The sequence below is a fragment of the Microplitis mediator genome, chromosome 6, assembly GCF_029852145.1.
Source record: "Microplitis mediator isolate UGA2020A chromosome 6, iyMicMedi2.1, whole genome shotgun sequence".
NCBI lineage: Eukaryota > Metazoa > Arthropoda > Insecta > Hymenoptera > Braconidae > Microplitis > Microplitis mediator.
In genome coordinates this window covers 1,428,606-1,443,142 of record NC_079974.1, presented here as the reverse complement: position 1 = coordinate 1,443,142, position 14,537 = coordinate 1,428,606, and the positions used below count along the sequence as shown (strand labels likewise).

Genomic DNA, 14,537 nt, shown 5'->3' with positions numbered 1-14,537 from the left:
GAAGTTTCGATGCTGGTATCATGAGATAACTTTCATTTCATTCAAATAAATGCTTTAAGTAAACCATATCTTTGCTTCAAATAACTATTAATTGGCTCCATTAGAATATGGGATTTATTTGCATGAAACAAATATTATTCGGCTTAACTAAATTGTTTTCTCAGGGTACTGATTATTCATTTATATTTAATAAACAATTTCTTGATCACTTTCATCAGTTTACTTACATCATAATTATTTATTTTTTTGACGTCAATGCTCCTGTGGTTTTGGTGTCACTGTGAACTAACTGTGAATAAGCTTTAAATTTAATTTTACAGCAAATAAACGATACATTGGAGTTTTCTTTTTTGTTTTGTTATGATGGAAATACGGTATGGTTTTAAATTATAATTTGCCGTGTTTAAACTGTCACTATGATGTGAATGACTAGAAGTTTTACCATCAGTACGCCGTGCTATTGTTGTTTTATTGCCATTTATGCACTACAGATACATTAAATATCCACTGCCATGAAACTAAATCTTTATTGTAGATCAATGGTATTTTTATTGTAAGCCCGAGTCAAAATTTAAAACGTAATTTAAACCTCCAAATCCTACATGAGGGCAAGGAATTCGAAATTAACATTTTAGATTATGATGATCTGTTCTTCAAAATAATGAAGTCAGATTGCAGAGCCCACATTTTTATGGACAGAAACACTTCATCGGATTCCGTACAAACAGTAAAAAAAAAGAAGGGAACAGGCGGCCGTTAATTAGAAATGGCCGTCATGATCGAAAAGAATTTTAAATTATAAAATTCCCCAAATAATTTCGTAATCATAAATGTTTTATTGTAAGATTAAAAGATATAACATCTGAAATAATCATTACGTGTATGCAAATATAGTGTTTGAATCGAATATTACTTATCGATTCGAAATTCTAATCAAATAATTAGAATCTCTGACTTATTAGTATATTACACCGGCACACAAAAAAAATTAAGTAGAATGTGCATTTGACCGGACCTACCTACGGGTACGTATTTTGGTCCGCTGAATCCGAATTCAAGGTCAGGTTGACCCCACACCCTCGAAATTTCGAAAAAACTTCAAAAAACCGTAAAAACGATGAAAATTGGCAGTTTTAATGATAAAAAAATGTTTTGGGACTGAACTAAGCATGATTTTCATGTATTTCGATCCGCCGAATATGAATCGAAACTTTATTGAGACCACGAGCCATTTTAAATGTTAAAAAAATCACACAAAACTCTCGAAAATTCCGAAAAAATATAGTTTTCATGATAAAAAAACTTCTTCTGGTCCAATTCAGATAAAATTTTATATCTTTTGATGTTTTCAATTCGCATCTTAATTTTTTTAGTCTATTCACCCTCTAAAGCTGGAAAAATTCGAAAAAATTGTAAAAATTACCATTCATAACAGAAAAAAAATTGATTGAACATGATTTAATGCCTAACATAAATACTCTATAACGTAGATATATTAAATAACTTGAAATCTGTGAAAAACTGCATCGTAAAGTACTTATCACTTGTACCTGCCATGACGGCACACACGCCGTTAACCCAGGGACTCTGCCAGATGGTTCTGTTACAGGCACAAGCAATTAAGTCTTCAAAAGTCAAAAACGAGAGTAAAAAAACCAAAAAAATTACTTTTTTCGGAATTTTGGAGGGTTTGTGTGATTTTTTTACATTTAAAACGGCTCGTGGTCTCAATTAAGTTTCGATTCATATTCAGCGGATCGAAATACATGAAAATCACGCTTAGTTTAATTCCAAAAAATTTTTTTATCATTAAAACTGCCGATTTTCATCATTGTTACGGTTTTTCGAAGTATTCTCGAAATTTCGAGGGTGTAGGGGTCAAACTGACCTCGAAGTCGGATTCAGCGGACAAAATACGTACCCGGAGGTAGGTCCAGTCAAATGCACATTCTACTTAATTTTTTTTGTGTGCCGGTGATATTAATAGTTGATTGTTTCATACACGGAGAGAAAAGTATCGCCAGATTAAGTATACGCATCGCTATTCTGGCTATACGCTGTATAGTCATCTTACTTAACGATACGCCGTATAGCCAATTCAGCTATACAGAGTATCCTCACAGTGGATCGTCAAAATGACGATCCGTATCCTTATTTTAGGCATTTTATGAATCGCTGACATGACTATTGCGCAAACTCGGTATTTAGGCATCCGGCAACCGAGAACGATGATACGTATAGCTAATTTAGCTATACGGATCCTCACGCTGGCTATACGGATACTTATATTAACGAAACTACATATCGTTACAAAGGCTATTCGTCGTATTGTTAAATTAAATAAACGAATACTTAACCTAACCCAAAAACGTATCTTTACTTTAACGATACTATAGATCATTAAATTAATATGAGAGTATTCCTAAATTAGGTATACGAATCGTTATTCTGACGATACGTCATTTGAGGATACATTGGATAGTCATTCTGGCGATATTTTTTTCTCCGTGTAGTGACAATAAATACGAGTGATACACTAAAAAATAGGAACTGCCGAAGAATCCGAAAAATACGGGTGAAAAATAATCAAATGGCGCCGGGACTCAAAACTGCTGACCTCACGAACATGAAGCATGAACATTGCGGTACTACTACTAGAACGCTCATCTTTAGATTGAAATATCTTTATTTACTTGGAAGGCAGCTTTTATCGTAATAGCAATCTTATGCTAAAGAATGGAGATGATTCGAAGTTACAAATTATGAATAAAGTAGGCCTTAGATGGTTAACCCTTAGTCAGAGGATCTCGAAACGTCTCCGTGTGAGACTAGTGGGGAGAGCGAGAATCGTAGAGTCCCGTGAGCATGTATGAGTGACATGTGAGAGTAGTAGTGTGCCTGTGAGTACCCTTCCACTCGTTTGAATCTCGCGCTGCGTTCATCGACAGTGCCGTAGTTAGCATTGTTGACGTGAGGAAATAGTCTCCGAAAGTAAGGTTAGAAAATTAAAAAAATTTTATACATTGCTATGTAATTGCAATATTACTTAACGATATTTATAATGAAACCAAATGTTGTTCTTACTTTGAATTTAAGTCCTTTGATATTTATTATTTAATAAATTAAAAATAAAAAATAAAATAATTTTTCATTCCCGCTTAGGTGAAATTTTTTCTCTTATAATACGAGCCTGTCACCTTTGCTTCGCGCTCTTTCTATCGGGCTCCGCTAGACCGAAGAGTGGGGTTTCAAGGTCAGACTCTAAAGGGTTAAATTATCATTCTAAAATGGTGATTTACTCCTCCATGCGCTATTTTGTAACGTTTATAATTAATAATTCTTTTTTTTTTGTTTATTATTTCTATTATGTAAAATTAAAAATTAAAATGAGTTGGTACGCGTACTTATCCCAAACTTAAAAATAATAGGTGGGAATGATAATGAGAATATTAGTTGGTGGATTTCCGATGAGCATAGTGGTGTGCTCGAGATACGAAAAAAAAAAAATTTTTAATTGAGTTGGGTAGATATAAAACAAAAAAAAACTTCTATTCCTTTCCGAGAAAAACATATAACTTTGAGTAAACAAAAACAACTTTCTTTCCTTTCAAAAAAATAATCTAAAAAAAACTTTCTTTAATAAAAAAAAAAAACAAAAAAAAATGCTATCCGAATCTTTATCATCCTCAGTGCATTAAGCATCAAATCGCAGATAGTGAACGACTTATCATCGGGTACTCGGTTGTAGGATAGACATATAACGGATGATTAATTTATAAATTTTATTTAAGGTTGTAAAAAAAAAATTTTAATAGTTAACGGGAAAATCATGTAGCCTTCCGTTAAATATTTATGTGCCAATATAATCCAGTTAGATTCTTAATTTTAAGTTCTTAAGCCTAGTTGTTGATCGTTGACTGCTCTGCGGAGTACTCTCTATCCGTGATTGGAGCGCTGGTCTCTACTGCCTTCTGATTGGAGCACTGGTACCTACTGCCTTCTGATTGGAGCGCTAGTACCTACTGGCTTGTTGTTAGAGCGCCAGTACCCACTGGCTTGTGGCTGGAGAGCCAGTATCCACTAGCTTGAAGCTAATTGTCAATAAAATTTCCTAAAAGAGTCATAAGATCAGATTATAAAAAAAAAAATTATTGAAGCCCATAGACTTTTTTGAAGACGAGCAAAAATTTGGAAACTTTGTTTTGCGTCGATTTTCTTAGGATTACTCCGGAACCTTGCCTGATGAAAAATTTGAAGTCCAGATCTGAAAACTAGAGACTTGAGGCTACAATTTGCTTTTTTTGTTTTTTTTATCGTTCATGCGATATAAGTGCTATCTTAGCGCACGCTCTTCTGTTCGCCAAATAGCTGTTTGCCCATTTAACTAATCCCACGACATTTGTGTGCGTTATACGATTATCTGCGTGCGACAAGTAAACTTGTTGAGTATTGAGATAAAGAGATTTATCTATATCATTCGAATTACATTTAAATTACGCGAGAAAAAATACGATCGTATTTATTTTCTTTAAATAAATTAATACTTTAATTATTCTGTCACTAAATATGACTAAATGTCACTGAATTTATAGCTATATTATTTATATCGCGATGACCGTGAAGTTAGCCGACACCCCCCATTTTAAAAATGAAAAAGCTTATAACTTTAGAAAAAAAAAAAATTTTCAAATTTAAAAAAAATGCTCGTGCAGATTTTTCAATTTTCTAAACGAGTATTTTTTTTGAACGATCAAAAATACTCGAATTGTTATTTTAAATAAAAATTCATACATTCATAATTAATTAAAAGCTCATTTGTTTTTAAAATTTATAGTCAGAGGCTCCCGTATTTACAACTACGAGTGTGTACTTACGAAGCTTTGGCGCTGTCGACTCCATTTCAAATAATATTGTCCAGATAATTATTTTCTGAAAAATTTTAATACTTCACATAGTTCTATGAAAAAATATATAAGAAGAAATTTGAGGTATTGATAGAATAACTAAATACTTTTTAATGTTTTGACCGTTTCTTTATTCAATATACTATCATCTACGTAACAATCGTAATATTTAAGGACAGCCTAGTGGCAACAAAAATGTATATAAATTAATTTCTTAAATATTAATAATTTAATCCTATTTTATTGGAATTGTGTCAGCCAAGCACAGCAACAATCACAATTGTACACACAATATTCGTCTGACATTTCTTCTTTACTTTTATTTAAATACTTTAAGCATCGGAAGTGTGACCATTTATGACAAGTATTGCACATAAACCATGTTGGATCATCGTTGGAAAGTTCTTGATGTCCACAAACAAGACATGAATTTTTCACATCCAGAGACTTCACAAGACACAATTCTCTCAAAAAAAATCTCATAGATATTGGATCCATTGAACTAATATTATTTACGCTGCCTCAAAATTTGTTGTATGTAGTGTAAAACGAAAATACCACAATTAAATGTGTCACTCGGATTTTGTTTAGGGTAATTAGCTGTCGAAATGGTTTTTATTCTAGATTTACTCTAGGGAAAACTCGTTTATAATGCCGGCTGAAATTTTTTAAAATTGTTGTATTTCTTACTAAATTGTTTAAGCCAGAATCAAAAACATAAAATTTTTTTTTCGTTAAATCCACGTAAATTAAAATCCAGTGTAAATTATCTACATTAAGAGGAAGAAATATTTTTGTTTTATTTTTCCATTCTCTTCGCAAATTTTGAAAAAAATATTCTTCTCTTTCTAAATTAGTTGATAACAAAACAATAGAGCTTATTTCACATAATACATATGGAATGTCTTCATGGGCTACTAGATTCTAAAATAGTAAAATTAGCGCAATAATCAATTACACCATTCGTCAACCAATTATTCCCCCACAATGTGCTGTAATCTTCTCCCGATAAAAAAATAAAATTCGTGTCATCATTGATATTTTTTGTAAAAGCAATATATTGTCTTTCACGATTGTTCGAGTAATAATAGTTTTCATTTTGAATCGTTTTGTTGTGATAAAAAACCAATTCATTTCTGATTTGATCAGCCGTTTTTCTGATCTTTGATCCTGATAGGTGAGGCATCACTGTTTTTCTTTTCAAACGGTTCCGATTCGACGCTTCGAGTGATTGATCATTGTCTGGTTCATCAATTTTTTTTGTCTTCTGAGTTTTTTTCATGATAACAACAGACCGGTGTAAATCAAGTGTTTTAAAGGCGGCTGTCCAGCGAGAGAAGCAAACATCGGTGAAGCTACCGATCTTCATTTGCTTATCACCTTCGAGCTTAACACCTTTAAAATGATTTTCGACAGTTGCATTGTTGGCATGATTTTTATCAGGATGAAGCAATATGGTCCAGGCTATACTTCCGAATACGGCATATCACCAATTACTTCAAAAAATACGGCGTAATAACCCTAATAACATATAAAACCCAGCGCGATTTGTCTGAGTTGGCGATACGGACGAATAGATGCGATTATGTTGGAATACGTGCACATAGATGGCGCTGCTAATTGATCGATTATCAATAGCTAAATTAAAATTAAAATACTTAATAATTAATTTTATTTAAAACCGTAAGAAGGACGGTGGCGTGTAGGTTCAACCCATTTATAATTTTATGGTAACTTCAGTGTTAGGTATGAGGCAGAATGTGATGGAGGTGCCTCACTGACGATTCCACCATCACATCTGGGATGAAACCTAACATTGTTCGGTGTCTAACGAATTCATTCGTTAAAGATTGTTATTGGTGAATTAGTGGCATATTTAGTTCAAAATTTCGTGAATAATTTGTTAATTAATTAAACAATTAATTGATGGGTTGGTAAATTTTGAACACGTGTTGTGTGTATCTGAGGTAAACATCAAAATGAAAGCTTATTCGGCTCCGTCGCCAATAAATTCGCTCGGGTAACGTCCCTACGCATAAAAATGAAGTTTGTGTGTGATTAATAGACAAAAGTAAGGTGTGCCGTATTCGGAAGAAAAGTCCTCATTTAAATCTTGATTTTGATCACTGACATTGATTTCTGCCTCAATACATTTATTTTATTGAACATAATCGAGAATTGAAATTTAAAAACCGTTTGTTCATTAATGATTTTCGATTCTTCAATTTTCAAACTTTAGCATACAACGTAACTTGTTAGAGCTTGAAAAGCTCATGAAAAAACAATCGCATACAATAGTATTTTTGAGCTCGAAGAGCTCGAAAACATGGGGAAGTTTTGGGGCTGGCCCGCAGGGCCAACCGACGCCCAGATTTATTTTGTAATAAAATCCAAATCGTTAAACTGATTTTAATTTTTTTAGCGTTAGAGAATGAAAAACTGCATCGAACGTCGCATTAAACTTAAAAATCAATTGATTAGTTCAAAACATGTCAATGACGAAAAATTTAAAAAATAACAATAAACCTACGCTCAAAAACAGCGGGGAATTTTGGGGCTAGCCCGCAGGGTCAATCGTTTTTCAATTTTTGTTTCCGTGTGATTAAAAATTATTTTCACGAAAATTGCGAAATAATTTATTTATCGCGCAAGGGCACATATTCGTATGAACAATTTCGATATAAATAATGAAGGATAATAGAATATTATTTTTCTATCTTGAAATTTTCTTTATTCTCATATAGTAGACTCATTTGTATCTTCTTTTAATTAGTCCAGTTGATTCTTTTAACTGTGAAACTTTATTTTTAATTGCTAAATTATTATTATCATTATTATTAATTTAACTAAATTTTGTTCTAATTACAGGTCCATCCGTGTGGTCGTTATCGACATAATACCGTTGTCTTTATTCTGGCAAAGGAGTACAACTTGAAGAATTTACGAACTATTCATCGGCTGGACCGATTAACGAGTGGTATTCTATTATTTGGACGTACTCCGAAGAAAGCAAGACAAATGGAACACCAAATCAGAAATCGACAGGTCTAATAATTATTATCAGCTTAAAATTTAAAAAAAAATATCAATATGTTGAGACTAACAAAATTCCAAAATCGGTAGACTTTACGGGCCAACGCATTTACAGCCCGCGTCACTTGGATAGCCTTACCTATTTTTTTCAATATCTGATTCTTAATCAGAATTTTTTCTTCTTTCCACAAATCATAACAGTAATAGTTACATCCATCAAGCCCATCTAAATTAAATTTCATTTCATCTAAAAAAATTACTCGTAGCCATTTATCCATCCAAGTCATATGTTCTTTTACAAATAAAGGTCGTGGTGATATGTGTTTTTGATTCAAAGCTGATTTTTTTTTAAATTTCATTCTCTTTAGATGCTTTGCCCGTCTTATCACTCTTGTTACAGTTGAAATAGACGCTGTTGTTCCAACTTCTGCTGCTATTTGCCTCACAGTCTTAATGGAATTAGATGCCGCGCGAATTATCATTCGACGTTCCCTTGGCGTTGTTGCGAATTTCGTCCGACCTTTATAATTTTTTCCGTAGTTTTCATTGTTTTCCACGAAATTAATAATAACTTTCGCACTTCTATTCACTCTTCTAACGATTTCACGATAAGATAAATTTTGATCAAGTAAAAAATTGATTTTAATAATTTTTTCAATACTTAACATTTTATTGCGCCCCATTGTATATAGAAACCAATTTTGGTGTTTTAAATCGATTTTAATTTATTCACTACGCTATTAAATTACAACATAATAATACGAAAATGAATCGTATTAGTTCCTTTGCGCAATAAATTTGACTGAGGTTATCCATGTGACGAACTGCCGACCAGTGGCATGCCTCCCTCACGATATCCTCGCTTTGTTTCTCGAACACTAACAACATATCTTGTTCTGTCTTAAATAAGTAATATAAAATATACAGATAACTTTATATATCGGCGAGTAAAGAATCAGTTATTGAAAAAAAAAATAGGTGAGGCTACCCAAGTGACGCGGACTGTATGCCTATGCAGCATAGTAACAATTACATTACTCTATAGTTTGTATAAGCAGTCACATAAGAGCCGCGTGACACAAGCTACACTGATAGAAGGATTTAGTTGTATTTAATTAGATTTGGTTGTATTTACTAAATGATTTAGTAACGAACCTTGCAATACTAAATATTTGGTTACAGGTACCAAATCATTTAGTAAAGCTCATTTATTTCCACCAAATAAATATTTAGTAGTATTTAAGAAATGATTTATTGGGGCACAATAAATCATTTATTAGGATTAAAGAACTAATTATTTTAACTTATTTTAGCGCATAACCTAATTGCTCCACTTGAAATAAATTAAAATGATAATAATAAATAATTTTAAGTAAAAATATACAGTATTTTAAAAAAAATAACCTCATTTTATTATAATTTTTTATTTAAGATAAATAACAAATTTTGAGTAAAATAAGTTTTAATTATACAAATAACACACATAATATTAATATACATAAGTTAAAATTTCAAATTAAACTCCGATGAGAAATGACATATAAGCCATTTAGTAGTAAATGAGTTTGTAACGGTTTAATATATTTTTATTTTGTCTATATATTTAAAATACTATATGTTAAAAATAAAGATTTTAAGAGCTCTTCCATAATTTGAAATAATTCAGTTGAAATCAATTGAAAATTAATGTTTTTAAAATCACTAAATTGATTTGGAAATCACAACACTAACTCCGATTGAGACGAAACGCGCTATACTGTGAAAGCGGTGATATATTCATACACATACGCTACACTGATATTTCCCACAAATACATACGTAGTTTTCAATCCCAAACAAGCCATCTACCGACAAAACTTACCAAAAAAATATTTAGTACCGATTACCAAATATTTAGTTGGTGGAAACAAATATTTATTTTACCATAATAAGATTTAGTTGAGATAAACAAATGATTTAATAAATTATACTAAATTATATTGATGGGCACAAAATATTTTGTTCTCCCAAATAAGTGACTAAAAATTTTGTTACTAAATCCATTTAGTACTCAGTATTAAATCCTTCTATCAGTGTATAGAGTAATGTAATTATTACTATGCTGCATAGGCATATTTACCTGACATTTCTCTCCGTTTTTAATTATTAATTAATCAATTATTAAAAAAGAGAAAAATCATTGTGACCCTACAAGTCATATTGTTGAGCTCGAAAAATAATTGATAGCAAAATTGTTTTTGTTTGTTTCTTTATTTTATTAAAGAAATTTTTTTTTCTCTGAAGTTGAATATCGCAAAATAACGAAGTTTTAAATTAAATCTATATGTTGCAGGTTCATAAACAATATGTATGCCGCGTAGAAGGAAAATTTCCAGATGAAGAAATAGTTTGCACAGAATCAATTGAAGTGGTTTCTTACAAAATAGGAGTGTGTAAAGTATCCGCTAAAGGCAAAGATTGCATCACTCGTTTCAAGCGTCTTAGTTACAACGGCAAGACATCTGTAGTTCTTTGCAAGCCTCAAACAGGTAGAATGCATCAAATTCGCGTTCACCTGCAGTACCTTGGTTATCCAGTGGTTAACGATCCTTTGTACAACCACGTTGTTTTCGGACCGGAGAAGGGTAGGGGAGGCAATATCGGCAAAACTGATGAGGAACTGGTTAAAGATCTCATCAACATTCACAACGCTGAGAATTGGCTTGGTATGGACGGGGATTCCGAGATGAGCCTTTTCAAGCCGAAATTAGAGATCGAAGACAGTGCATCAAATCCCAATTCTGATAAAGAAGGTTTCTCTTTGTCGACATCTAATTTTAGTACAGAAGAACAGCAACCGTCACAACAGCAACAACATCCAGTCGCTACTCTTAAAGTTACGGTAGGGACTCAAACAGGCTCCGAACCACCTGACTCAACATACACAAACAATAAAGTCACTGTTGATCCTCATTGTTATGAATGTAAGGTTAAGTACAGAGATCCTAAACCTTCAGATTTAGTGATGTATCTTCATGCTTGGCGTTATTGTGGTCCAGGTTGGGAGTACGAAACTCCACTCCCTGCCTGGGCGTCGAGTGACTGGACTGGTGATGATGATCAATAGTTGATCATCGATCACTGTCCTTAAATTAAAATTCATATCGATTACCAATAACTGTACCTTCACGTTCTTTTTATATGCTATCCCGTGCCTTCCATTCATTATCATCTCAGGATTTCATGTCATGGATACTTTTTCACGACATTCAATTATGTCACTGGGGCATTTTGTCCTGGAATCTTCCACCGTGCTTATGTTGTCCTGGGCATCTAGACCCAATACCGTGAAATATTTTCGTAACTATCTACTATATATAACTCTTTCAAATTTAAAAATTTCGGTTAATCAAAATACAAAACTATATAAAATTAATAGTATAGCTTCTGGTCATGAAATTATGAGACCAATCACCTGCGTGCCATACAATAAATTTTCGTCTGAATAGCACAAAAAAACTCGAAGTCTTTTATAATAATATCTGCAAATTGGATGAAGATTTAATTAATTTTTTATAGATTTCGTTTTTATGATTTTTTGTTTTGCTTCACACCAGAAATATTGGCAGTTTATATAAAAATTTCATAGACTTATACAATTAGATGTGAAAAACACAAAATAAAATTTAACTTACAAAATAAGTTATAAAATTGAGTTTAAAACTTGTAAGTTGAAAAAAAATTATATCGCAAATAGTTTTCATTAACATTGTCATCATTTCAACCTTTTTTTCAAAATGTAATGAATAAATCCTGTGTGAAAAAAAAAAATAACATGGAAAACTATCGATCATCGTTGATTTCTTCGTGGAATCCAATGAGATTGAATGAGATTTAGAAATGATTTTTTTGGACCATAATTAACAATGAATGAGAATAAATACAATTTTTCTTGATTATACGCTATAGATCTAATATGTAATTAATTCACCCTCTTAACCTCATTAATGTACCTACTGTAAAATACATATCGATTAAAGTCTTTGCAGAAAGTAAGTCGCCGTCAGTTTTAACCCCTACTCTTAGAAAATGAGCCTAACCTCACACCGTTACTACGCATTATCATTACAAACCGGAAATTCCGGCGGATCCTGACGGCGACTTACTCTTTAAGGGGACTGTTTTTTTTCCTTATTGGTCATTCCCGAGTCAAAAAATTAGATCTGTTTTGAAATAAATGATAAATTTAAATATTTTTTCTTTAATTCAAGTTTATAAATTGTATTTATTTTATATAGGAATTTAATCTGTTTTTGTCCGTACTAGTCATTATGCTGTTTCAGGTTTGGTCGACAGCATAATAAAAATTGGTAGGTTTCGAGCCAACATTTTTCTCCGTGGCACAAGAATTTTGATATTTTCGATTTCATCCAGTAAATAAGAAAAATTTCTTGACATTCTAAGAGTTGATTTATCACTTTTAATCAATGCTATAAATATTCAGTCAAGACAACTAAAAATTAAGCTGTCAAATTTTCATTAACTGCCGACATTTTTAAACAAAAGATACTAAATAAAACATAATCAATTCTGCAACTTGATATTTTTTCATAAATATTGCCCATAAATGAAAATTTTATGAGTCCGTGATTTAATCTAGTTTTGTCCTTGTAAATTTTTAGAGCTAAAATTTTTTAAAGTTCAAGAATTAATCTAGTTTAGTCTGTCCGTAACGCAATTGTTTTTTGAAACACCAGGTTGGAAATAGCTTAAAATTTTGGTAAAAGATCAAAAACAGATCAAATAGTCCAATTAGACTAAAATCAGATTAAATTTATCGGTCCGGGTAGATCAAAAACAGATTAAAATTTTTATAGAAGCTCAATAACAGACCAAGTAGTCCAAATACAGTCCAGTTAGACTAAAATCAGATCAAATTTTTCGATCCGGGTTGCCCCGTATGGACCACATGCCAATTTCTGTTGTATTGATCCTCTTGATCTTATATCGATTAATTTATATTGTTGTCCCAGTGAGAGTTTGGAATTTTGCGTTTGTCCTTGATTAATAACTTTAATGAAATTCGATTGAAACTTAATCGGATTTCTATCAGATTATATCGGAAACAAACATTCAATCATAATTGCTAGGGAGCATCCGATTAAATCCAATTTAAGTTTTTGAAACTGATTTCATTGGACAATACCAATTTGTTTTAAATTATTTTCGGATTGAATCGTACGTCTTATTCTTAAAATGAGAGAGCTATAGTCTGTTTTCTAGAGAGGAGGCCGGAAAATTAGTAGAAGGAGGAGCTTGTCTACACAACCACAACTAAACTTTCACTCATACAGCCTTACAACGGACTATAATTGGCTCTATCCCCACATGACTCACACCTAAACTCACCGATACTCCGAGCAGGGAAAGGGTTAAATGACACTTGTGGCCAATCAGGAAGGATTGTATTTTAGCATAAAATTTTAAGAGGCTGACTTAAGTCAGTTAGCGGCGTATTCTTCGGGAATATATAACAGTAAAAGAAAATATAACAGTAAAAGTAAAATAAACAGGCGCTGGGACAATTATAATATAAATTGGATACTAATGAAAAAATCTCATTCATCCAGAAAGTCTCTACAGGATATTGTTTTTTACCAGGAAATATATACACAATTTTATAACGACTTTGAACGGTATGCAGCAAATATAATTTATTTTAAAGGTATTCGAGTAATAAGAATTTTTTAAGACAAATTGCAAATAGAGAAAGTTCTATTTTTATAGGCCAATATTATTACGAAAATTGACAGTGCGTGTTAGATATACATTTTTATTAATCAAGATTTCTTGATTACAACTAACGGAAGAGCTTTAAACCATCGATCATATCTTATATGGTATATTAATAAAATCACAAATAAACAATCGTTAGCCATATGCTACACGGAAAAAAAATTCTAGTTAAATTTACAATGCTAACATCGTAATTTGTCCTATTAATTATTGCATTGGTGGACTAGACTTTTCACATCGTAATTTTTACGATGTAGGGTTGGAAATTTCATTTAAGAAATAATACTTCAGACAAACAATACGAAGTCTTAAGCTCTTTAATATAAATTACGATGTAACATCGTAAAATTTGAAGAGAAATTTTAAATAAAAGATTAAAATAATAATCGTTCGGCAGTTGGATTCGAACCCGAGTCCTTTCGAGTGCCAAGTGTCCGACGCCTTGGACCACTCGGCCACTGAAGGGCCTACACTATATGTTGTTTTTAAGATCCATATAAACGACTTGCGGAGGACCCAGTTACTATTTAAAAAGTACGATGTAACATCGTACTTTTTATAGCTTCCATCGTATTATAACAGAGGCAGCACTGTAATATTTATTTTGTTAAAAAGTAAATAGAAATATTAAATGTACGAATAAATATAGTTTTTAAAGTGTAATTTTTATTTATTTTTTTTTACGATGTTAAATTGTAATTTTTGCAGTAATTTTTAATCCTAAAAGTCTTTGTTAAAATTACGATGTTAAATAGTAAAAAATATAACCCACATAATAAATTTTGAAATAAAACATTTAAAAATTGACATTAATAAAAGTCTAGT

The 14,537-nt window shown here is 31.8% G+C and overlaps 1 protein-coding gene across 2 annotated transcripts in view; it reads left to right on the top strand.

The window, feature by feature from the left end:
- The window catches only part of LOC130670361 (pseudouridylate synthase RPUSD2-like), a 174,538-nt gene extending 160,357 nt beyond the window's left edge, over positions 1–14,181 (top strand). Inside the window, exons 6-7 of one of the 2 annotated variants that reach the window (XM_057473741.1) lie at positions 7,773–7,949; positions 10,270–14,181. In XM_057473741.1, coding sequence (XP_057329724.1) covers positions 7,773–7,949; positions 10,270–11,043 — 951 coding nt within the window. In that variant the 3' untranslated portion in view covers positions 11,044–14,181. The remainder of the gene's footprint in view (positions 1–7,772; positions 7,950–10,269) is intronic. The other variant, XM_057473742.1, reaches the window with a different exon arrangement.
- Positions 14,182–14,537: the final 356 nt, after the last annotated feature.